General features: G+C 48.2%; 1 protein-coding gene across 1 annotated transcript in view; it reads right to left on the reverse strand.

Moving 5' to 3' along the window:
• Window positions 1-1,749: 1,749 nt before the first annotated feature.
• The window catches only part of MAP3K4 (mitogen-activated protein kinase kinase kinase 4), a gene marked incomplete at both ends in the record, with an annotated part of 89,281 nt that continues 64,461 nt past the window's right edge, over window positions 1,750-26,569 (reverse strand). The window contains 16 exons of the mRNA XM_084228792.1: window positions 1,750-1,851; window positions 3,720-3,899; window positions 5,143-5,249; window positions 5,841-5,963; window positions 7,598-7,757; window positions 8,542-8,658; window positions 9,550-9,620; window positions 10,591-10,782; window positions 15,391-15,471; window positions 16,418-16,518; window positions 19,359-19,475; window positions 20,274-20,370; window positions 22,922-23,000; window positions 23,730-23,808; window positions 24,348-24,481; window positions 24,942-25,103. Of these exons, the coding sequence (XP_084084918.1) occupies window positions 1,750-1,851; window positions 3,720-3,899; window positions 5,143-5,249; window positions 5,841-5,963; window positions 7,598-7,757; window positions 8,542-8,658; window positions 9,550-9,620; window positions 10,591-10,782; window positions 15,391-15,471; window positions 16,418-16,518; window positions 19,359-19,475; window positions 20,274-20,370; window positions 22,922-23,000; window positions 23,730-23,808; window positions 24,348-24,481; window positions 24,942-25,103 (1,902 nt within the window). The remainder of the gene's footprint in view (window positions 1,852-3,719; window positions 3,900-5,142; window positions 5,250-5,840; window positions 5,964-7,597; window positions 7,758-8,541; window positions 8,659-9,549; window positions 9,621-10,590; window positions 10,783-15,390; window positions 15,472-16,417; window positions 16,519-19,358; window positions 19,476-20,273; window positions 20,371-22,921; window positions 23,001-23,729; window positions 23,809-24,347; window positions 24,482-24,941; window positions 25,104-26,569) is intronic.

Raw genomic sequence — 26,569 nt, forward strand, 5'->3', positions numbered from 1 at the left:
AGTCCTAAAATTCAGAGAGCAACACAAATGAGTAAGAATGGCCAAAACAATCTTTAAAAGAGAAGAGGTTGGAAGTCTCAACTTCTTAATTTCAAAAGTCCCTCCAGAGCTAGTTACCACACAGCACGGTGCTGCCTGGGGGACGCAGGGCTGAGAGACCAGAAATAATCCCCCAGCTGTATGACCCCCTGATTTCAACAAGGGTGGCCAGACAGCGCCTGGAGGCCGAGCAGTGTTCAGCAAGCGATGCCGGTCAAGTAGTGATCCCCAGGCCAAGGGGTGAATTCAGACACTTACCTGACATCAGACACAAAAATCAACTAAAATTAGCAGACAGATCTCAATGTGAGAACTAAAACTGTAAAACTCTTAGGAGACAACACGGGGGTCAATCTCCCGGCCTGGACCAGATAGTGACTTTTTACAAATGAGAGCAAAAGTACATGCACCAAAGAAGGAGATGACACACCAGCCCGCGAGATTAACAACTCTGTCCTTCCAAGGACACCGATGATGAGGTAAAGACAAGCCACAGACCAAGAGACAAACAAATCATAATCCGGTAAAGGATGTGTATCCAGAATGTATAAAAGCCTCCCGCGCTAAGATGAGGACAAATACCCCGATTAAAAAGGGGCACAAGATCTGATGGACATGCCCCCGAGGATTAACAAGCACAGGCAAGGACACTCACTGCCGTTAGGGAACAAGAGGGCGGTGGCAGGACACTCCAGACACTGTCATGAAAAACTAAATATCACGTGTCCTTGTGGGTCCGGAGACCCCGGGACCCCGTGTGTTGCTGGCGCGAGTGTAAGATAGTGTCACTCTGCCAACGGCCAGCAGCTTCGTAACATCCCGAACGTGGATTCATCATCAGACCCGGAAGCCCCCGCCCAAGAGGAATGAAGCCGTGTTCACACAGGAGCCCGCCGTGGAAGCTCAGAGCAGCGTCACAGTAAGCAAAGGGTGACACCAGTGAATGAACAGAGCGAGTGTGTGGCAGATCCACAGGACGGTCACACTCCGCAGGGGAAGGAAGCGCTGACCGTGTGCAACACACGGAGCGGGCGGACCTCAGGCCAGCATGGGAGCGAGGCGCTGGGCCAGAAGACCACGCATGAGCGTCAATGGGCAGGAAGGGGCGGCGCTGCCTCAGGCTGGGGTGCAAGTGGGGAGTGACTGCAAGGACGTGCGTGTGTCTCTGGGGTGATGGAAAAGTCCTGGATGTCTGGCTGACGGCTGTTACCATCACGCAACTATACTAGAAATCACTGGAGTGGTACGCCAAACGCTCTGTACAGTACACCTCAAAAAGCTCTTAGAGAAACAAAACCAGAAGGACTCTCCGCACACACACTCTGTGATGCCAGCGCTCTCCAGACGCCCTTCCTGGCCGGGGTCACTAGTCTGCGGGGGAAGGAGACACAGAACCCGCTCGAGAAGTTACCTGCCCAGAGCCAGGTGCTGCGTGCAAGGGGTGAGTCAGGAGCTTCTAAAAAGATTTCAGGAAGCTTGAAGGTCAATCTTTAAAAAAAATTTAATAGCAAAAGGAAATAAAAGAACACCATCAATGACATGTAATTTGGACTATTTTAGAAAACGAACTGCTGAAATGTTTACATTCTGAAAAAGATAATTTCCTCAGCAGTATTTACACGGACCTAGCACCTGTACATGGGTTTGAGAATAAACCGAGAGCCCCCAAATTTTAGCTGTTCGTAAACTTGCTGGTTAATATAAAATAACTTAAAAGGGCTCTACAGCCTTAGTGTTGTCTCGCTCGTCTCGCTCTTCAGGGGCGGCCGGGAGGCGGCAGGACGCCGGGTCCAGGGGCCTCCAGCCCGGGGGCTGCCCATGGGCGGGGGCGCATGGGAGGACAGCGCTGCAGCGTAGCCGGCTGGCTCTGAAGCTGGTCACCATTAAAAGACAATATAACTGAGCTTTCCTAAAATAGACCATTTATTGAAAAAAGAACCTTTATCTTAAATTTCATTCATCAGCCTCTGCATCACAAGCTCACGGCCTGCCAACAACCACGCGGGGCGCGGGTCCAGTCAGTGCACGCGACAGCAGGAGGTCAGCAGCAGCCCCGGACACCCGGCAGCGCAACCGCGCTCTGGGACCTCGGCAGGTCAACACCACGACGCTGGCGTCAGGGCTCCCAGCCAGGCGGGGCCCGGCGGCGACAGAGCGACATCCGTGTACAGTAGTAATGGCACTTGACATGCAGCTTTGTGACCTCGCGGACACCGCGCTCAGGAGGGCCCCGTGCACGTCAGACAGACAGGAGCAGCAGGAGAAGTGACGCTTGTCACCTGTGCAGTCTTCAGTCTCCGAAGGTTAAAGGCTTGCGCTGCTTCTCAGCAGCGTCTATGTAAATGTTACAGACAGTAGTGATCGAGAGGGCTTTCCACCAGAGCACGCACCACCAGGCCAGGCTGCTTAGCTTCACTCTTCATCTGTGCAGACCTGTGAGGAGGACAAAGAGCTGCACCCTATTTGTGTCAGGTGGCAGAACCACCGCGCTGGGCCGGGCTCCGAGGGAATGACGTCGGCGCTGTCACTGCTCTGCCAACTGACAACAGAAAGCCTTTGAAAACACGTTCACAGACACTCTCAAGGCAATACAGAATGGCCATGACGAGTAAGTGTCTACGCAGTTGCAGGCCCCTAACACCTACGCGGCACCTCCGGCCACAGGGCCCGGAACTCGCCCCCGGGAGTGCGCTGCCCTTCCCTTACCCCTTGTGCTGGGTCAGGAGCTCGCGTGCCCTCCCAGCCACACTCTGTCTCCCAAATCTGCATCCCAGCCCAGCTCTCGCTCGACTGTCAGCCCCAGAGCCGAGCGCCTGCCAGAGCAGACGTCCCCGCGCCCCTCCGACCTAACCCACCAGAGAGAAAACAGTTTGTAACCTGACGATGCCAGCCAGGTGAGAGCTGTCCTAGACACCCCTCCACGTCCAGTCAGCTGCTGGTCATGGCCACTTCACGTCCAACCGGGCTGCTAACACACCCGAGGCCCTTCCCCAGCCCTGACTAGCCTCACTTTCACAGCGACCTCTCTAGAACACATCTACCCATTAGGCGTTCCTATAAAACCGAAGCTCCTTCCTGAGGCTCCCGCTCATTCCCCTGTGATGTCTGCAGGTCCCACGTCCTGCGCGGCTGCATCCTCAGACCCAGTCCCTTGAGGAACTTGCGCTCATTCAGGAGCCCTGTCATGTCTCTTCCGTTTTGCTGGCTCTATGTCCGCCCTGATTCCTGGCCTGGCTGATCCCTCCCAAAGAGTCAGACGTGCCATTCGAGGGAAAAGGACAGCTGAGACTGAGCTGACTGGAGAAATTCCTCCTCTCGGTGACCCGGCCCAGCCCACTATCACAGCTTAACAAAGGCTCAGTCCTCCGGACCCTGTCCTCACGCAGACCTCACTGTCAAGGGCGGAAACCACGTCTCTCGCCCAGCACCACCTCAGGCTCCCTTGAGCAGCCCTCAGCGCATTCCAGCACACCACACAGCGCACCCAGCAGGAGACTCAGTGAACACGTCCCTTCAAACAGAAACACACACCCAGCTCCCTCGCACAGGGTATTTACTGCTTTCCCACTTCACGCATACCTGTAGCTATCTTATGTTTAAGTTTCAAATTCCCTGAAGTGTATTATGCCAAGAGAACACAAACATTTAAACACAAGGAGACTGCAGAGCAGCCTGCAAACCTTGACGAAGGCGTGGTCGAGGAGCTGGCTGGCTGTCCACCTCATCCTGGGCTCACTCTCCAGGCAGTGAGACAGGAAGTCCTTTCCTTCTGGGCTTAATCGTTCAGGGATTGGTGGCTTATGCCCCATCCCCACTTTATACATAATCTGAAAGTTGTGTTCATATTCATGCCACGGTCTCTGAAAAGAAAAGAAAATCCGGTTTTAATACTTGACCATAAAGAGGTACAAGTGCCCCGTCTTCTAGGTATCTCAATATTAACATCAGGGGCCAGCACACTTCTACTTAAAGGTTCCCATGACAGTCACCAATATTCAATTCTCCCACTGTACTGTGAGAGTAGCAACGCAGAAATGAATGGGTGTGGCTGTGCGCCAATAAAACTTTATTTACAAAACGAGGGGGGTCTGCAAAGTCTGCCTACCGCATTTGGATCTCCTATTAATGTCCAGCATTATCTACAAGCCACCCACATGCAAATAAAAAATGTAATATATGGAATTATATAAAAACGTCAAGAGAACACATAAAGCTCGAGTTATTTTATATGGATGTTTATTTTAATATGTTACCTTACTGAATAATTAGCATCGACTTCTATAATAATGTAATTTCCTACCAATAACACTTAAGAAGTTTCTAACTGTTTGGTTTTATAAATGATGACACCCTCTTCTTTCCCCCCCACACACGGGGCCTTTATACATCCACATATATTTATAGGTTTGTTCATTAGTAGCATCTTCATAAAAAGATAAATTTTTAGATACTGATCATATGAGAGTTTTATCGTCCTGTAAAGTCTGTGTCCTATCTGGTCCTCTTCTCTCCCCTCTCCTGGGCCCTGGCAACTGCTGATGTCATTCCCTCCCTAGTTCTCCCTCTTCCAGAAGATCCCATGGTTGAAGCACAGCTCACAAGGCCTTTTCAACTTGGCTTCCTGCACAGGACAGTATGCTTTCAGGTTCTCCTGTGTCATTTTATGGCTCGAAAGCACGTCTCTTCGAGCTGCTGCACGCAAGTAACCCTGCGTCTGCACAGCGGGCCCCACGCTCCTATGAAGGGCACCCTGGTTGCTTCTAAGTCTGGATAATCATGAGTCAAGTACAGCAAAAGCACTCACAGGCCAGTTTATGTGTGGACACAGGCTGTTAACTTCGCCTTCCTTTTTGCAGCTACTGGCTTCTTGATTTCATGGAAGCGCTATGCTTTTTCACTCACTCATCAGCTCTCACTAAGTCATCTAGTTTATAAAGATGCAGGTCCTAGTCTGTCACTTGTCTTCACTTCATTGTGTCTTTGACAGGTCACAGTTTTAATCTTTTTATTTTCATGTTGTCTATTTTGCATAAAATGCGTCCACGCAATTTCTGCTGACTAATAACCCGCTGACGTCTCCGCTCCAGTGTGCGCGCTGCTTACCTTACCAGTCACCATCTCGATGACAACACAGCCCAGACTCCAGATGTCGGCCGCCCGCCCGTGGCCCTCTCCTTTCGCCCGGGTAATGACCTCCGGAGCCATGTACGCTTTGGGGTCACAGACACAGAAGTAAGCGTGGCGTGCGAAAACAGCACCATGTGTTAATAGAGCCAAGCAATTAATTAACATCCATTATGTCACATTACACTATAATGCAAACGATCCTACACAGACAACTAACTCGTGGAGTAGGGAATCCCTTCTTGAGTTACATGACAGAAAGTAATAATCCTGAACGGGCATTTTAGGGGCCAAATTATCTTTTATATATGTAAATCTTCAGGTAAAGTGTTGATAATGAAAACATGACATTTAACCTGTAAAGGAGGGTGTACAATTTTATGACACTTAATCCAAATAATCACCACTTAACAACGGTGCTGAACTAGAATCACTCTAACAAACTCAGTGTAAACAATAGTGTTTTTCTGGCAAGAAAATGTCACTCCTTTAATTCTATGGAGAACCAAACATGCCATTCAACAAGGGCTTGCAGGAAGCCCATGTGTCTCGAGTGTGGTTCTCTGCAGGGAGAACCCCCTGCAAGCTCCCCAAGTCTCTGCCTGGAGGGGCAGCCACAACAAAGCCCAAGCACCAAGCACATCACGAGCCATGCACGGACGGATCAGGGTGCCCACCTGCCGTCCCCAGGGTGCTGTTCACCTCCCCAGGCATGGTCTGTGCGTTGTTTTTAAGTTTCACTGAGCATCCAAAATCTCCCAGCTTGATCAGTCCAGAGGAGGTAAGGAAGATATTGGCACCTACAGGAAAAAAGCAGCTGTCAGCCTCTAGAGCACAGGGAGGCATCTGAAGTCTACATGGTAATCTACACCACAAGAACTTGAATCCCAACCTAAATAAAGTAAAAGTTTATGAAACTTTACCAACTATTATCAGAGATTGTTAAGCGCTATTCACAATCGAACACAAAGCAATGGAGATGCTTTATCCAACACATTCTAAACTGAAATACCTGCAGAAAGTCTCACATTAACAACGGAGATTCTTGAAACGACATATAAGGCACAAAGGCTCGCGGGGTCCCTGAAGACGCTGCCTCTATGGCCTCCATGACGGCGGGAGTGGCCCGGGCTGCCGCACTGCCGCTCTGCAGGTAGAGCCCAGGGCTACACTGGGTTCGTATCAGACTCTGACCAATGAATGTTCCATGATTTTTCAATGACTCTACGAACCACACACACGCCTGCCGGGCACGCCCATGGGAGCATGGGCCACCGTGCACCACTCAGGGCAGCCTGCCTCGCTCTCCACCAGAGCCAGCCTCTGCTCTCAGGGGTGCTATGGGCCCTCCCTCTGAGCCAACAGTGCAGTGCAGTGGACATGCAGCCACACCATGAGCACAAGAAGGATGGTTCATCTCACAGCCCAGGGTAGAGCGTCCCCACAATGGATGGCACAGGGGCTCATGTCGGGGTTCTGGAGCTGGTCCGTGTGCACAATCTCAGCTGGGCCGAGTCATAAGGCCCACCATGTGGACACATGACAGACCTTATTCAGGGGCTCTCAGGGACTCTACTGCGTGGCTGATGGCATGAGGGCACCATTTCGTGACACTGGACAGAACCTGAGAACAGTTATTTGTGGCAGGAGAACTGGAAATGGGCAATGCTGCAGCCTGACAAGAGCAAAGGCCCAGCATGAGCCCAGACAGCAAAGCAGTGGGGTGGAAGGCGGGGACTGGAGGAGGCAACAAGACGGGTGCTGGGAACTCAGGGAGAGCCGCTGGACAGCTGTCCCACCCAAGCCAAAGCAGGCTCTGGTGGGATCCAGCTAGCTCCCAGACTCAAGCCTAGTGCCAGGTCAGAAGCCAGGTCCATTCCAGAGTGACTGGGTTCTGGCTCAGGCTGTGGCAGAAGGGAGCCCTACAGACTGGGGTATATCAGAGACAAATTCATTCCCTGTTTTAGTTATCCCCCAAAGGCCCGATTACAAAAGCCAGGGGCGTGGTCTGTACTGACAAACACCAGAGGGGCAGCCCCAGGGCACATGCAGGACTTCTAATCCCTCAGCACAGGGCTCAAGTGCTGGCATAGCCGTGTAGGGCCCGGGCCTCCCGGTCACACTGCATTGCACAGACGGCCGCCACATGTGCACACGCGAGGGTCCTGACACAGGGAAGGAGAGGCCGCCCCAGTCACAGGGCACCTCTTTCCCTAGTGATGCCAGAGCAGGCTTGGCTGCTCAGGGCAGCCGCGGCTTTCGCTTTCCAGAATCAGACTTGGCCCGAAGTTGCGCTCAACAGAAAGGCAAGCAAAGCACCCCGCGCTCGGAGGCATGTGCTCTGCGGGTTTCTCTGTGCAGGGTTCTCCGGGGCAGCTGCCAGGCACAGGATCTCCCTCCTAGAGAGGCCTCGCGGGGCCAGGGACGCGGTCACCTTTGACGTCGCGGTGGACGATGCCGTGCTCGTGCAGGACGTTGATGGCCACGGTGATCTGCTTGGAGTACAGCCTGATCACGTGCTCCTGGAGGCCCAGCCGTGACACCTCCTCCAGCGTGCCCTCGTCGCAGTACTCCATGAAGATGTACATCTCCTCCTGCGGGGAGAGAGCGCAGCCGGTCGGCACGCACACCACGGGGTCTGGGGCGTCGCCGCCGCACCCACAGGATCTCTAGCCGCATGCCGCACTTGTCCTGAGCGCTGTGTGTTGTACTCCCCGCGCCACAGCGGGTCCGCCCGCTGCCTCTGTCTGGATGAAAGAGCCCTTGGGAGAAGAACCTCTCCGGATGACGTGGCATGGCCTGGGTCCTCCAAAATGGAGCCTGCCAGGGACCAACAGGCTGGCCCTGTAAACATATTATTAAGGACTGAAACATCCTTCTCCACCAAGAATTCACGTGTGAAACATGAAACATCATTACTATCCTGGAAGCTCACACTCCAAAGAGGCTCCAAGTTGTCCTGTCCTGTTTCCCTCAAAGAGCCTATTTCTGACACCAGGGGGCCGAACTGAGGTCTTCGCTTTCTCTCACTGCACAGTGGCTCCCTGGGCGCACACCTGGGCGCACGCAGGGCCCTCAGCCAGGAGTGGGAGGAGAAAGGAACAGGCAGCCGTGGGCGCTCCAGAAGCGTCGTCTGGCTGCAGGAGGGTTTCAGTGCTTTATAATGTCAGGTCTGTGACTACCGTCTACAACTTACATTTCAGGAAGAACTCCTCTAGTCTCAGAGAGAAGGCAGAAATGATGTAAGTCATGGAGAATTCCTGACAATTAGGCAAAGTTACTGTGCTCTGAAATGAGAAGACCTGTGATGTAGAACAGGACCCCAGCTGTGCCCTGACTGATTCCTCACACCGAACCGTGCGGCGGAAGGCGGCTTACTCTGTGAAGCTCCACACCAAAGTACCGAACCAGGTTGGGGTGCTTGATGCCTTCAAATATTTTCAGCTCATCTGCCGTTTCCTTGATGGTTTTATGGTCATTGGGCTGAAACCGAATCTGCAAGAGGAAAGCGACCCACCATCACCACCGGCCAGGCGCAGCCTGGACACTCCGCAGGTCCAGCCGGGGCTGGAGGCCCGACCCCACTCTCAGCCCCACAGGCATCCATATGTGTGTGTGTGTGCGTGTGTTTGTGTGTGAACTTCACTCCCTAACATTTTCTTTGTTGTTTCGGGTGACATAAAAGTGGCTGTGTTAGAATATCCAGTGAGAACACAGCTAACAGGGTCATTTTCCTAACTGCAAGCTGAGGTGACAAACACTCAACACCCAGTAAGCAGTCACAGGCACTAGGTGCTGGGCGAGACATAAGGATGAGAGATGATGCCGCCCACAGGAAGCCAACAAGCTGCCGGAGGAGGTGTGGGAGCGTGGGTGAGTGCCCCGTGGCAGAGGACTGCAGAGGGAGTGCAGGACCCCATGTCCACAGGCCCAGCCTCTGCACCTCCTCCCTGCTGCACCAGTGTCTCCTCATCAGGGCAGCAGGCCCTGCTCCCCAGGGCCTTCCTCACCTTCTCCCTGTTCCTCCCCCACCTCCTGCCGTTAAACCGCTGTTCACTTCTGAAGCTTATCACAAGTGTGAACATTCCCCTCAGCTCCCCCTACAGACACCACCACTGGCCTCCGTGCTTCCCTTCTGTCTCCCCATACAGCACAGCCGGTGCCGTGGTGGGGTGTCTGAGCGCCTGGTCTACCCTGGCTGGATGGCAGACTTTCACTCTCCCCGGTTCTCAGCTGGTTGGTCCCCACTAATCTAAGTGCCAAGCAGCGGGTCTGGGGCTTGACCTCGTACCAGAGGAGCACAGAAGTCAGCTCTGTGCACTAAGCAGAAGTGTGTCAACAGAAGTTTCTTCACCAAAGAGGCGTCATCCGGGCCAGACCACTCACCTCCTTCATAGCCATCAGCTCACCGGTGTCGACACTTATACAGGTGTAGACCTTCCCATACTGCCCTTCCCCTGGGAACAGAGACACACAGGCCATGCTCAGTCACCACAGTGAGGCCGTTCCATGGCATTCAAATTAGCATCTCACCTGACCCTGGTCTGTGCTGTGTCGCTGACTACGCACACCAAGGCAAGATGCCTGGGTTTCTGAATGTCCCCTCAGAAGTGAGTCTTAGGCAATCTCTTCCTGGGTCTCACCTGCACTTGTCTATACAGCGGAACTGACCACATGCAGCTACGCATTTCCAAGCCCTCCTGGTGCTGAGGAATCTGGGATGCTGGGGTGGTGGTCCGAGGGAGCGGCCACACTCACTGGGCCTCACAGCTGCAGCCCCAGGTGTACAGGGAGCAGACAGTCTACCAACACTCTGTGGCACGTTCAGCGTAGGGCTATGTGGCTGAATACGACTGAGGACAATGATCGACACAGCTCATGACGTGCATGGCTATTTCTAGCGTTTTCTGCTCTGATGGACAGGTCTCTGGACACCGCAGCTTTTCTCAGGCTCACAGAAGCCCATATGCCAACTGTGTCTGCCTCTCCAGCCCCAACACTGGATGAATAAAAGCATACGGGAAGATGGGAAATATCGCCAGGCCGTTTCTCTCATACCTCACCCGAGTTACTTTACAAGAAGTCATTTTACCTGGGAAATAACAATTCAGGTGATGTTTTAGAAGACAAGACTATTCTGTATTGAATCCATTCTAGGAAGCAACAATGGGCAAAACTTCTGGAGTTATAGAGGAAAACTATTCAATTTAGTTTTAAAATCTCTTGCTAAAATCTCACTAAGTATTGCTCTTAGAAGGCATCTTACAAATAAAGTAAAAAACAGAACTCTCTGGGGGAAAAAAACGTGTATTTCCCACATTTATAAGAGAAAACAACTGAGTACAACTAAGCATGCAGACGCGACCCGAAGGGGCAGCCGCTGCTGTCTCTAGCAGAGACCACCTGTCCCGCGCCTCCCGTCCTTACCAATTTTGTTTCCTCTTTGCCACTTGAAGGTCACCTTCCTCAAGCCAACATGCATGACGTTATCATAGGACTTGGGGGTGTCGCAGACTTGGCCAATGATGTTCTTCCTCCTCATTTCTCGATACCTCTTTTCTTCAAACAGTCGGACTGACTTCTGGATAGCTTCTATGGGTCCCTGTTTGGAAGCCGTATCTGCAGGGAGAATCATAAGCTCACTCACCCCAGTCATTTTCCAAAACGTAGTAAGAACAGAGCAATACGCACCGAGAGGCGCCCACGGCAAAGCTTGCCACTTCGTATTAGACACAAGCAGGTGAATGAAAGTCCACTGATATCGAGTGACTGCTGGCGAGCGCACTGCACCCCGACTCGCAAGGCGCGGCAGTCAGACCACGTGTCCCTGGCTTCTCCTCCCTGCAGTTCTCTCTCCTACCGGCAAGAACTTCTCCCAAACACAAAAAATTTGACCATAGCTCTCTATTTCATGGTTCTCCACAATCTATTTACCAAAAAATCCAGTCCTTCACGCAGACTACACGCCCTGGACCTGGCCTGTTTACTTCTTCAGCAGGTTCTTTCTCCTGCCACCAGCTCTGGGCAGGCCGAGCGTAAGAGACTCTCACGGACACGCCGGCCCCATCTCCCCCCATGCCTGTTCACATGCTTCGGTCTGCCTCAGGCCATCCCAGACAGTGCCTGCTTGAGTAGCCTCCGCCAGAAGGCCTCTGTCTCCCGGGAAGCCGCCTCTGATGGGAAGGGGTCAGATGTCCTTCTCTGGGAAGAGCACGGAGTGGGGGGCCCTGAGGTCAGCTCCTGGTTCCCCATTTTCTAGGTGCCCGACAATGGACAAGTAAGTTGACTTTATGTATCAAAATCCTAACCTGTGAGGTAGCAACTGCCTCGCGACACCACAGCGAGGATTTAATGAAGTGCTGCTGTGGTGCATTTAGCCCGGGCCTGGGACACAGCAGTAGGTGACATACCTTAGCTCCCCATCTGCTAAGTCCTTATTTTCCATCAGGCTCCCTATCTTCACCCAGCTTACTCTATCATGATTTACAACAAGAAAGATCTTTTACACAGGCGTCCACACCAACACTTTCATGAGGCATCTCCCTAACCACACGCGTCGGATCCATCCTAGGCCGTTGTTTAATGCTGACCCCGCAGCTCACCGATGGCCACGGCTGCACGTGCAGCACCTGTCACTGTCACAGCGCTCCTCACATGCCTCAGCATGTGCTGAGGGCGGGGTTTCCTGGCAGACAAATGACCACGGAGGACAGGGACAAGTGTGAGAAGTTTCAGAAGAGAAATTCCCAAAGATTCATGGTGCTCTAATTACAGTTTCTTAGCCATCATCACTTCTCCAAAACAGGGATCCTCTCTTCCTTCACCTCAGCATGTGACCCAGCAGCCCACTCAGCAACCAGCAAGACTTCAGCAGCTGAGTAGAGGCGCGCCATTGTCAAGTACTCCTGGGAGAGGCTTACTTCTTCACACAAAAATTGCTCAAGATTTGTTGGTCTGTAATAGGTCAGCATGAACTGTAACTCTCCCCACATACCTAAGTTCACTTTACCAGAGCATTTGTTCTGAAAATCCTCGCGAGGACTGTTACCGTGGGAACTACTGGTAAGTAGGAGCCACAGAGAGGTGGTCCCCATCGCCAGGCTCAAGCCACACAGCGCATGCCTTGTCCACCTGGGCCACCGCTGCTTGGCCCCGTTCCTCCCTGTGAACCGCACCCCCCCCATCTCCAGGTGAGGCTGCGTTCCCGCAACGTCTTCCAAGCCATCGCCCCAACCCAGGCCCGTGGGTGACCTGCCTCAGCTTCGCCCTCTTCCTCACCCTCCCACTGCCCAGATACACCAGCTGCTCCAGAGACAGGGAGGTCCGGGAATCCTTATCATTTATGGAGAGAGAGTGAGAGCTCTTCTGCCTGCTGCTCCAGACTGTAGTGACAGAGCACATGTGACAGCACTTGTGACCACCCAGGGCCAGGCCAGAGATGGCCCTGCTACTGTTGTGCTGTTCTGCTTCTGGGTAAAACTTTCCCATTGGTGATGGCTAAAACTAACCCATTTTGTGAGATAAACCTTCTCCTAATTTTTTTTTAATTTTATTTAAATATTTTATTTTATATAATTCTTACATCCTTTTTCATCTTTGCACAATGTATGCATTTTCATTTTGGTTATATTCCCCATACAATTGCACCCCCCCTTATTTTGACTCTAGTTCTTCCTTTCCCCGCCTCTCCCTAATTCCCCCCCCACCCCCGTAGTGTGTCTCTGGTTTATAGTTGCTTGTTGATTTTGATTTTTACTTTGTATTGATTAGTCTTTTTCCTGGTCCCTTATTTAAGTTTTCTAAATTCCTGCTATGAGTGAGACCATCCGGTATTTTTCTTTTTCTTTCTGGCTTATTTCACTGAGCATGATCCCTTCTAGTTCCATCCATGTTGCTGCAAACTGCATGTGTTTATCTTTTTTGAATGCTGAGTAATATTCCATGGTGTATATGGACCACATCTTCTTGATCCAGTCATCTATTTTTGGACATTTGGGGCTGTTTCCAAAGCTTAGCTATTGTAAACAGTGCTGCTATAAACATAGGAGTGCAGGTGTTCTTTGGAATGGATGTTTCTGTGTCCTTTGGGTAAATACCTAGGAGTGGAATTGCTGGATCCTATGGAAGCTCTATGTTTAGTAGGTCCAGAAATCTCCACACAGCTCTCCACAGTGGTTGGACCAGGTTGCACTCCCACCACCAGTGCAGGAGAGTTCCTTTTTCCCCACAACCTTGCCAACATTTGTTGTTGCTAGTTTTTTTTTTTTTTTTTAAGAGGCATGTATTTTTTATTTATTTTATTTATTTGTTTGTTTGTACATGCACTGGGTACAGTCAGAAGCGCGGGAGGGTGAGAGAATTCACCAGAGACAGAGCGGGGAGCAGAGCAGGCAGAAGGACCGAAGCACACTGCTCAGGGGAGCAGCGGGTGGCAGGAGAGGTCTGCGCACCATGTGGGACCCTCCTCCGGTGGCCGGGGAGCAGCCGGGGATCGAACCGGCGCTGCAGAGGCCGCGGGCAGCTTCGCAACCCAGCGCTCAACCACTGCGCCACTGGGGAGGCCCATGTTGCTAGTTTTTTTAATATGTGCCATTCTCACTGGTGTAAGATGGTATCTCATTGTAGTTTCGATTTGCATTTTCCTGATTAGAAGTGATGTTGAACATTTTTTCATATGCCTGTTGGCCATGTGCATTTCTTCTTCAGAGAAGTTTCTTTTTAGCTCTTGGGCCCATTTTTTGACTGGATTATTTTCTTTGTCTTTGTTGAGTCTCATCAGCTGTTTGTAGATTTTTGTGATCAGTCTTTTATCATTAGTGTTGGGTGCAAAAATTTTCTCCCAGTTGGTGGGGTTTCTCTTTGTTTTGGTTATTGTCTCTTTTGCTGTGCAGAAGCTCTTTAATTCGATGTAGTCCCAGCTGTTTACCTTTGCCTTCACTATCACTGCTTTGGGTGATGTGTCTGTAAAGATGTCTTTGAGGTGCATGTCATGTAGTGTTTCACCTATATTTTCTTCTATGTATTTTATGGTTTCAGATCTTATGTCAGTTCTTTAATCCATTTTGAGTTGGTTTTTGTGCACGGTATGAGGTAGTGGTCAAGCTTCATTCTTTTGTATGTGGCGACCCAGCACCATTTATTGAACAAACTTTCTTTGCTCCAGTGCATATTCATAGGATGTCCACTCTCACCACTCCTTTTTAATATAATACTGGAAATCCTAGCCAGAGCAATAAGACAAGAGAAAGACATACAAGGAATCCAAATAGGAAAGGAAGTTAAACTATCACTATTTGCAGATGATATGATAATATACATAGCGAACCCCAAAAACTCCACAGAAAAACTAATTCAACTAATCAATCAGTTTAGTAAAGTGGCAGGATACAAAATCAACACTCAAAAATCAGTAGCCTTCCTATACACAAACAAAAAATGTGAAGAAGAAATCAAAAAACCCATCCCTTTTATCAAAACAAAAAAAAAATCAAATACTTGGGAATAAATCTAACAAAAGAGGTAAAGGACCTATACAAAGAAAACTATAAAACACTGTTAAAAGAAATAGAAGAAGACACAAAGAAGTGGAAAGACATCCCCTGCTCATGGATTGGAAGAATAAACATCATCAAAATGGCCATCCTACCAAAAGCAATATACAGATTCAATGCTATTCCAATAAAAATTTCAATGACATTCTTCAAAGAAATAGAACAATTATTGATGAAATTCGTATGGAATCACCAAAAACCCCGGATAGCCAAAGCTCTTCTGAAAAAAAAAGAAGGGAATGGAGGCATCACACTCCCAGACTTCAAACTATACTATAAAGCCATAATCATCAGAACTGCATGGTACTGGAACAAGAACAGACACACAGACCAATGGAATTGAATAGAAAATCTCCTAATTTCTTAACAAAGAAATGAATGAGTATTTATTTCACAGACATCTACCAGCTATCTGCCACGCACAAAGAATTATGCTTAGGGCCCACGGTGACAGGAAACTAATGACAGCGAGTTAAAAAACACAAAGGCGGCTAAACATGTGTCTGACTCAAATGGGCTTGCGGTTGCCACAGCAGGGGATGAGCAGAAACAGCGCATCAGAGAGCAGGGTGGGGACTGCAGGCCCAGCACACACCGCCTCAGAGGCCTGACACCTCAGCAGCTGAACCTGCTCGCTTCATGCCTGAACAAGGAGTCTGACGTCTGACCTCCTTACCCTTGGTCTGGCTGATGAGCGTCCGAAGCTCCCAACTTCTCCGGGCTGACCCACAGGAGTCCCCTTTTGGATACGCTGGTTCTGTGGGATGAAGAACCAAGACTTATGAGACAGACACAGGAGCGAGGCCGGGGGCCAGGAGTCAGCAGGGCCGTCTTCCCGGAGGCAGGTTTCATTCTGTAGCATCAGAGAGACGCTACCTCCACAAACTGTTCTAGGAAACTGCACCCAAATAAGTGTTTCCACAAGTAACAGACAATGGATCCTAAACAGAAACTGGATTCTTTGGGGACCCCACTTAGAAGTCCTGCCCTGGCGCTCAGCAGGTTAAGCACTGGTGACGCACAGTCCCCAGGTGAAAACTCCTAGGTCTGCAATACAGCAGAACTTCAGCGTATCATCAACCTTTGTATTATTTTTAATATTTACTTATTGATTTAGTAGAGGAACTGGGGTGAAGGCCAGGGCTGCAGGGTGAGAGGATTGACCAGAGACAGAGTGGGGAACAGAACAGGCAGACTGACTGAAATCCACTGCTGAGGGGAGCAGCGGGGAGACAGGAGAGGTCTGCTGAGCCCTGTGGATAGCTCCCTGGTTGGGGATGTGGCGGTGACAGTGGTGAGACTAACTCCTAGGCCACTGTGGTTGGCCTTTTGGATTTTTGAGGCAAATAACAGTGTGTGGACATTGAAATATCAGAAATAACTTTTTTTTTTTTTTTTTGGTGGGGCCCTCGCCGTTGGCCAGGGAACGAACTGGCGCTGCAGAGGCTGCGGGCAGCCTCGCAGCCCAGCACTCAACTGCTGCGCCACCAGGGGAGGCCCAGGAATAACTTTTTAAAGAACAACAGAAGCAGACCTGGAAAACACAGACATGGCTGATACGGTCTCTAAGCTAAAGCCGCCGTGGGCCACATCACCCACTCAGCGCCACCACCTGTTCTTCACTCGTCTGAGGCACTGACAGTAGGGACTGGGGAGGAGACAGTCACAGGGTAGGGGGGGTAGCTGGCGCCTTGGGCACTGACCGTCTCGCTCCTCGGTGGGGCTGGAGTGACGGCTCAGGGACCGGAACTGCAGCTCGGCCGCGATGGAAGCCAGGCGGTCGTTCTCAGGGACACTGGAGCCCCTGTTTGAACATTGTCACAAATTAAGCTAGCAGTTCAACAGAGTGTAAAATTACAAGGTCAGAGAGGTTCTTTTAGAGCTGATTCTCAACTGGGGTGACCATCCCTTGGGACAACTATCACCTGTTCAGTAGAAGACATCGAAAAGGACAGCCCCAAAGAATTACTCAAAATGAATAGCACTGCTGCTGAGAAACCAATGTGGAGCCTGAGAGTTATACTTTTATCTCTCCACAGTCAACATGAAAACCTGATGGCATAATACACCTTTTCATATTAAAAACAACAAATAAAAAAACAACCTGGCATTTACTGGCATGTGGAAAGCGCCACAACTTAAGCCCAGGATGAAAATTATTACCGAATCTGACTAATATTTAAAATTACCACCAAATTATATTTACGTACTTATTCTACTTAAAGTGCTAAAATCATTACAGTTCCAAAGATTTCACATCAACTCATACGGACGTGAGAGGGACACCCACAGACTGCTCGAGCAGTTGCCAAGCCAGAGTGCACAGGAGCAGGAAGCGCAAGAGGCACGGAACAAGCTAATATGCTGCTTTTCCAGAATAAAGTGAAGTGTCCAGAAATCAGAATGACCCCATAAGGAGTAAAGCCCAGAAGTAAGTAAGGGATGTGTTAAAATTGTAATTCAAATAATCTAAAGTAAGTGTGGCATTAGTTTATTAATAAGTTTAGTGTGCAATTTATGAATGAAGTATGGTAGCATTTCTGCTCTTTTTTACGACACGCTGGACAGCTAAGGCGGTGTGGCCCGCTGAACAGATGCCCACGGGGGCTGGTGCGTGGAATGTGCTTCAGTCTGGATGCCCAGGTCAGGCACAGTCCTTGTGATGTCTGAAGAGAAGGGGACACCTTCCCTAGCCACAGAGCTCATTAAAAAGCCCTGGCACCATTCACTAGAAACACATCCACCTCCTCAGCCATGCCAAGGACTGGCCACAAGCGCCAGGGCACCTCCACTCGCTGATTTCCGGGAGAAGAAATGCGCCAGCTCAGGCCCACAGAAATTTTTGCCAGGGTGAAAGGCAAGAAGATGCACCTAAGTCGAGTGTGACACTGGCAATGGTCCAACAGCTGTTGTCGAGGAGGGGGTGAGGGAGGGTCGGGGAAATTCGCGGAGTTTGACGAGTTCTGTGGTGTAAAAGTGGCTGGCACAATCCTATAAAATGAACAATCGGCTCCTGCAAGGCAGGAGGAGCCAGCAGCAAGCAGAACACTGCTTGGTGGAGCCAAGGTGGGGGGAAGGGCGTCTAAGGCAGGTGCGGGCGGTGCACCAGGCTGGGCGCCCACCACGCGGGAAGCGGCAGGGCAGCCATTTGGTTTCCTCAGCACGTTCACAAGCTCAGGGCCACAGGCGACCCAGGTTCTCAGGGCGGGTGCGCCCAAGCCCACTGCCCAGGCCTCCGGGAAGGAGTGCATGGCAGGCACGGGCAGGGGCGAGTAAGGGAGCCCCCTGTCTTCACACAGCTCTGCCTGCACCGCCAACTCTATCCCTTTCATCCGTGGCTCTGAGAAGGCACAGGGCCATCCAGTGTGAGTTCTAATTACCAAGGGCCCTCCTGCAGCATGTTCACGTTTGAGATGAAGAATTCTCATGAAACGCTACTCCCTACACGCGGAGGCCTAGCGAGGAGCAGCCTAGACCACCTGCAGCTTTTAAAAGGCCTGAACACACTTAGGGTGCCACACACCAGCTCACCGGGGCCTTAACACAGCTTGAGCCAGAGCCTTCGCCACGCGGGCACGGTGCCCTCCTCCAGCTCTGGGGGAAGCTCTGTGAAGGGGGGGCGGCAGGCATGGGGCCAGGCACTGTGGTTCAGGCCATGCTGTCCCCACCAATGACTGCATGGAGGGGTGTCACTTGCCTGACTGCATTGCACGCAGTAAAGCGACAAGGTCAGTGGCCACGGGGTCTCTTAGCCGATGTGGAATGTTAACCATGGGATGCTCTAAACACAAAAATGAAGTGGGCAAGTGCGATGTGCTCAGTGTTAATGGTTAATTTTTTCAGCTGACTGCTTCAGCTATAAAATACTTCGATTTTTTTCCGGTTAAGGGTATTTACTAGTAAAAATTAGAAATATTATTTTCATGAATGAAAATGGGAGAATTTAAATTTCCACTGAGAGAATGGAAATGTCTGTACAAGTTCCAGACTGTCAGGAAGAAACTCAACACGAAAGCCACATGTCACCTTCTGCCCACAATTCAAGGCTCTCCCGCTCCGGAGTGGCACAGAGCCCGCTCCCTCATAATCTCAGACACAGGGAGGAACAGGACACGAGCCCAGATCCTTCCCCTGTAAGGAATGGAGGCCGTAGGGACAGCCCCACCAGACGTGAGGAGGGGGCCGGCCACACACGCCACTGACTAGCGCAGAGGGCTTCGGCGAGAGGCTCGGCCTGCCCGCGCGGCCAGGGGGCTCTAGTCTCCATGAGACACCAACCCGTACACTCACTTCTCCTCTTACACACGCGCTCTAATCAACAGTAGTCCAAATGAGGTAAGGAATCCCGCTAAAGGCGATCTTCCTAAATCCACCCGCCACCACCTCAGTGCTGCCAGACGCCCCACTCACCACGTGGGGCCTCGGGAGAGACACACTCTGCCGAAACGCTCCTGGGGCTCCTAAGGGGCGGCGGGGCAGGTTCTTTGATTCTGCCGTAAAGTTACGATGGCACAGACTCTAGCCATCAGGCAGAGGCCCTGGAGGCCCTTAGCGCCCAGCGCCCCACCCAAAGCCGGGGTCGCGGCAGACGCACATGAGGGGCGGGGCGGGCACGGGGACATGACACTGGGGGGATGAGGCTACCTGGTGTCATGGGCACTGCTGATGGGTTTGGGTGGCGCAGAGTCGCCGCCTGAGGGGCCGGGGCGACTGGGCGCGGGGCTGCCGTGGCTCCGCACGTCCGAGGGCACGCTCCGAGTGCTGAGACGAGAAGAGAAGCTTCAGGAAACAGGCAAGAAACGGGGACGGGCTCCCAAGCGGTTTTCAATTAGAGATAAACAGGGTGAGAAAGTGAAAAATACTTGAAGTTAGAGAGTGCAGCTCCTTCTTTGATCAAGAATCAGATCTAGGCATGGAAAAGAAAACTAACTTCCAACTAATTCTAAAAGGTACTTGTGGTCCTTTCTCAGCAAATACTGTCAAAATGGACTTCTGAAAGTGACTGCCCAGGGGAGGGAAGATGCTCACGGCCGTTAAGAAGCAAAAATGCCACCACATTCAAGGGAAGTATTTCAGAACTAGAGTTTCTGAGCTCCCTTTAGTACTTAAGTTGCTCCAGTTACACACACACATAAAAACCCAAACTGGAAAGATCACCTCAGGTTTTTCTCCAGTTTTAAATTTAAACAGAATTCCCCACACCCCGCCCCGCCATGTTCGTTATACCAGGCACTCTCCAATTCCTTTTTCTTAGGTCATTCTAAGGAAGAAAAAGAATTATTCCAAAGCTAGAAAGCGTTTAGTAGCTTGAGATTATAAATAAGCCAAGAACCTAAGTTACATTGGAATTACAGTCTGTTTTAAATTTGCATGCCTTTCTTTTGCAACTAACACACTGCTGGAATGTCCTCCACATAATGCAAACGAGAGCTTCTGAAAATACAGGAATAGGAACACAGAAAACATTACTGCGTTATCAGAGCAAGCGCCCGGCAGCAGCCAGAGTATTAGCACGCGGCAGAGGAGAGCCCCCGGCAACGGCGCGGAAGCGGCAGGTACCTGAATCCCTCTGGAGTGGGGATAATCAGATGCGGGTTAGGAGGGTCACTGTGGCACCGGGGCACCTTCACAGGACGGGGGCTGTTCCGGTGAATCGCTGCCGGGAGGGGGGGAAATGGCGACAGAGGCAACTTGTTAAAAGGTCAAACAGAAAACTGCTCCGGGAGGCACGTCCACGGAAAGGCGCTGCGACGGAGCTGTGCTGTGACCGTGGAGTCGTACGACATATACAAAGGCCACGGAAAATGTCATCTTTTAAAGGGGATATAATACATTCAAATGTGTCTCCATTAAAAGCGTTTTTTTGAAATGTACACAATGTATGTGAAATAAAGGGTTTAACTCATTTTACAGCTATGAAATAAAACGTGGCTACGTGGAGTTGGTCTAGCAGTAGTTACGCTACGCGCATTTTCACAAAGACAGTGGGAACACTTCACAGTCCTGCATGGGGGGGACGTCTCTGGCATTCCCCTGAGCACGTGGAGATCCCCTGAGCGTGTGGGATTCTTTTAAACTAACCAGGAGTATGTGGCACAGTTTAATCTGGTTATTTCTGTTTTTCAGAATGTTTCCTTTTCTTTTTAAAAATATTCTGATGGAAGCTAAATATGCATAAAATTTAAAACAAAATTTTGAAATTGGATAAATTTTAACAATAGACTTTACCTAATGTTTACAGATAATGTTGACGAGTCTCCCTGTCCAGCAGCGAGATGTAACTAGCGAGGGATTTCTCCCTAACATGTTTTCCTTTCTTCTAGCTTTGTTAACGCTTCTTAGTTGATTTTAAATGTCATATTTTCTCTTCACGTGTTAATAATTTAGTCTATGTATGTTTTATTCTATAAATGTTTTATCCTAAATGAAAACACTTTCTTCATGGTTTTTGTTGGTTTGCTTGCTTTTAATAAACTACATAGCAAAGACAGAAGTACAAAAAAATGGAAAAATCTTAAAGGGAAATTTTCAAAACGAAAACCAAGAACTAAAAAAAATATGCAGGCAATCTGTGGTCCTGACTCATAATACTAAATGGGAGGAGTCAACAGCAACACAGGTAAGATGACCACAAGTTAAATGAGTTGCTGCGGGTGGTGATGTATTTAATGTAACAGATACACAGGAAAGTACTGAGTCAAAAATCACTACAAATGCTGGTGGATGTGACTGGACACCGGGTGGTAGGTGTGGTGAGAAAATGTAACTTGGAACCTGTACAGATTTGTAAAGTAATGGTACCTCAGTAAAAAATAGATGACAAAATTTTCCTATGAAGGAATAAAATAAAAACATTCTGTGAAATATGCACACAGTTTAACATTCTTCAAGGCACTGAAGAGTTTTATATATTGAAGAACTGATACTTCACTGAAAAGAAAGTCCAAATGGGATTATATCTTTTGGAAAATTTTTCTTTCTATATATTTGCAACACTGCAATTTTTTTCTACAAAGAAAATTATTCCCTCTATAATAAAATATTTTAAAGAACTTTTACTGGATCATTGATCATATATTTTCAGAGAACTATTTTAGAAGATTGAAAAATTAAGGTATTTATAATACTATGCTTAATCAAAAGTTTGATAAGAATATATAGCACATTTATAAAAATGCTCAAATAGTTTTGCAAATGGTAACTTCAATTTGATAACAGCGTTGGGAGAAAATGTGTCCTAAACTGAGAGAAACCATACATTACAATGATCTACTAATGTTTCTGTAACTAGCAAGTACTTTAAAATATAGTTGCTGCTCAATTAATTTACCATTTAAGAACTGGGTTATTTGGCGTACTTCAATTGCCTAAAATGTCTGAATTTTCTTTCTGGGATGCTTATTACAAGGAAATAGTTTTATATCTGAAGAATGCCACAAGACATAGATAGCCTTTTTGATATATTTTAATGTTTCCCTGTAAAACTATATCTAACTATTTGAAACCTGTAATTATAGCATATTGACCTCTGTTAACTGCACGACAGTCAATGGAAACGAGACTTGCGGTCAGCACAGTGCAGTGTCTACAAATGAAGGATGAAACATAAAGCCAAACACCTGAAATTTATACAATATTGGAAGCCAATGGGACCACAAAAACTTAAAACTTAAAAAAAAAAAAAAAAAAAGCACAAGTACACTGTTGTGCAACTTTTTTTTTCCCCAGTAAACCCAAACAGGAGTTTTACAACATTAGTGGGGAAATGGGTGCTTAGGGAAGTCGTGAAGAAGTAAAGGAACTCATTCTCCCACATAAGCTGGCAGGGGGGGAAGGCCCTAACACTCACCCACCCACCTGTAGCAGGAAGGCCCTGCTCCTTACCAGACAACCAGCTTTCCCACATCTTTCCTCCACAGGAGATGAGATTTAAGGGGGAGGACAGAATGGGACTGTCAGTGTGGGGAAAACCACAGTGTGACACCAATGGCAAGCACTGAATACCTTATGTTGGCATTTTAATTCCTGGTGAGTTTAAAAAGATTATTGTGAGTTCTCGCCACACACACCTCGTTTTTGTGACTTGCACCATCATGCTCCTGAATATTCTTAAAAGATTCTCTATACTGTTTGGAATGAGCTTAACTAACAAGCCAATGTGCTCACCCGTGCCAGGGGTTCTAGAGAAACGCTGACTGCTGTCTTACCAAGGTACAAACCTGTAACAGGGCTGTGTGGCTTCCCTATCACGTGGCCAATGCACTCGTTCATCAAGGCCTGTAAACTCTAGAAACCAAAGGACAAAGGGAGAAGATAATGTACACTCTCTCAATGTGACAGGTAGCACAAATTAAGTATTCAGTATATTCAAAAGAAATATGCTACCCTTAGTAAATACTTCCAAAGTTAAGTTAAAATAGGTATAAACACAAATTGAACACCAGCTGTACATAATGAACACACGATTCCATTTTTATAAGTGAAAGCAAGTCAGCTTTCAACTTCTCAAAATGCAATGACATTCACAGCAAGGGACTTCTTCTGTCACGGTCCCTGTTACTTGGTAGCTACAATGAAGGAATTCACATTCTGAGCATTTTTTGACCTGAGAGAATTTACTGGAATAACAGTCATAATATTTAACATTTTGCATGAAGCTCTCAAATGACACACAATGGTAGCTAATCCTTGTTCACCATTAATTCTCTAAAAAGCAGTGACTATATCAGCACTTTATGTGGAACTGACACACATGTCAGAGGTGCCAAGCTTCACGAGCAACTATACACTGATGTAGCCAGTGGAACAGTCTGTCAAAGAAAAGAGTACTGAGTATTTTACTGTGCCAACAAAGCCAGTAAGTGTGCTTTAACATTTCACCGTGATCATTACAATCATGCAAAAAATATTTAGGAATCACTATTTAAAATAAAAAGCACTATCAGGAATGGTTAACAGCCAACTTATTATTTTATTTTTTTTTTTTAATGAAAAACACTTTAAAATATCCCATACCAAGAAGTCATCTTCTGGCAAAGCGGAAATAAAGGCTGGTTCAATGGCCTGGAGGAAGTCAAAGCCCTGAGTCGCCCACCTGTTGAACAGGAAAAGTCAACAATGACAAGACCGCCAAGGACTGCTGTGGCAGTTTTAGTGTAAAGACTAAAAAGGAATGTGATTGGAAAATGATCGTCTAGGACAAAACACATTTTTCTGTAACCCTATAAATGCCTGGGGCTGAAGCGCACAGCATGTTGGAGAAGAGAGGGACAGATGGCTTCTCAGTAGAGGAAGTGGTTACTAAGTCATTTCTACTTACACTGAATACCAGGTTTAAATTTCATAAGGGAGGAAAACTAACCGTCAGGAAGACTTGTTGGGGGAGAACGTGCATTCCCTGAAAGATTCTGGAAAAAGGCTTTTAAATGTTTTCCTAGAGGTAAAGGGTTTTCTATGTAAACAGTTTCATTTTAAAAAATTAATTAAAACATTACAACAAAAGAGAAAGCCTTAATCACCAAAGAGCTCAGATGTTCTTCTGGTGCCTTCTGCTCAGAAACGCCACACAGAGATTGAGAATGAGATACGCCCGACCTCGTGGGCTCGTGAACACAACATCCCCGTGGCCATTACCTGGGCCTGGTGCCTCTGCCACTCTCACATTTGGTCAGCACGTAATTCATCCATTTCCGGGCAAAGCTGATGTATTTGTCTCCTATCTTCTGCCTAAACTCTCCAGACATCAAGCGAACAACTTCCTTATGATACTAGAAGAAAGATTTCAAGCTTATCAAAATGAGGAAGAAAACAATGATTATACAAATACCTAAACACTATAATGCCACATCTGTTTAAAATGTTTTTTTAAAAAACAAAAAGCAAATTGAAAAGAGTATGCATGAAGAGTTACAAAGAATATAATGTGTTAAAAGGCAATCGCAAGTGTCTTACTCATCAGGTTACATAAGGATATATTTTTATGACAGTAGTCATCTGTTAAAGGAGAATTTAAAATGTAAGTGGATAGCTGTTAACACAATAAAAACTGGGCAACTCTCTGATCGTTCAAAGTAAACAGTCCTGACAGCAGTGGTGTAAGATGAAATTCTTGACTAAGGATGGACTACAACTCATAATCACATTTGCCCTACATGATTCAAAATACATTTACAAGTTACAAAGCAATCACTAAGTTATATTGTGTTTTCCCTTTTATTTGGTACCTACCTCAAACCCAAAATTGTACCCCTGAATCATTGCTTCTCGGTAATATTGTTGCAAGGTGACAGATTCAGATTCATCAACTTCAGCATCAAATTCTGAAGTAAACATGTGGTCCACACGGTCTATGGCATCACTTATTCTGTTGCAAAGCTCTAATGCATCATTCTAAAGAGTCCCAAACCATAATTAATCCAAAACAAATCAAATGACTTAATACTACACGTATTTTAAAGGAAGATTTCTTTTAACACATAAACATTAACCACAAGTATGTACTTCAACCCATTTACCTTAGTTATCCAAGAGGAATGACTAAAAATAGATGTACTGTTTTCATTTTATTTGTATTAGGTAGTCTTTAACATCTTATGATACATAAGAGGGAAAAAAATCCATGTATAATAGTAATGCCTGATTACAATGTGGTCTCTGAAAGGATGCTTAAAGTTTCAGTAGCTGGATACACTGACTAGAGGCTGGTCCTTTCCCCAGGGCCGTTGCACAAGAGGAAATATGGTCTCCATGTCACAGATCGTGGTTCTTAACTGGGCCCCATTTTAAGCCCTAAAGGGAAACTGACAATGCCTGGGGATAGTGTTAGTTGTTAAAACTAAAACTTGGTGGGGGGGGGGGCGGGGTTGGGGAGAGGGTGGTCAAACTGAGTTGAGGTCAAAGACACAGCTGTAACGCACAGGAAACGTGCCCCAAAACGAAGAATTACTGACCCAAAATGTTAACAGCACAGAAGTTGAGAACTAGATGCCCTGGTTCGAGCATTTGTCATCTCCCTAAGCAATACTAATACAATTTCCACCCATGCTGGAACACACGTGCATGTACGTACAAACAGTCTCTATCAGGCCATCCCCCTACATAATGTTTGGCAATATTCTTCCTAAATTTACGAGTCCCTGAAGGAGAGAAAACAAAATCCAAAATCTCTTAACGGTCTGATTTTTGCCCACCTGATGTTATCAGCCTGTATCCACACTCCTTCCTACGGAGGAGATGGGGATGGTCACACCAGGCAATCCGGTCTCAGTGAGCATTCCCAGACCCCAGGCATGGACACGAATGCCCAAATGTTCCTTCCCAGTTGCACCCTCTGAAACCCTCCCAAGCGGAAAAGCTTGGCAACAAGCTCCATGGCGGCAGTTTCGGGATGTTCCTCTGAGCATCTAATCCTCCCTCTGCACTTCAGAGAGACAGTTTGGGTCATTAAGACCATACATTTCTCAAGCTCAAGAATACTCAAATCTTGTACTCTCCAGAGTTCACTGACTCAAACAAAAGATAAAAATCCCTACCCTCAAACTAGAGTGGATCACAAGCTAGAAGAGATAATGTTTATAGAGAAATAAAGCAGATCAACAGAAGAAAAATAAATGTTTGCCAAACTACTTGTAATTTCAAGAAGCACTTTTTCAAGTAGCCAAGCCTTATGACAGATCAGTGATGGCCTGTGGAAAAGTGTGAACAAGACCAAGGAAGATGAACACGCCCCCCCACTGAAAGCGGCCAGCACAGGAAAGGAAAGCGAGCCTAGCTTATGCGCGGGGAAGGCCCTCGAGCCTGTCCACAACAGGCCTTTTCTATCACACTTGATTTGGCTGCATTAGTTGTTCAATGAA

The sequence above is a fragment of the Talpa europaea genome (genome assembly GCF_964194135.1).
Source record: "Talpa europaea genome assembly, chromosome: 2".
Classification (NCBI taxonomy): Eukaryota; Metazoa; Chordata; class Mammalia; order Eulipotyphla; family Talpidae; genus Talpa; species Talpa europaea.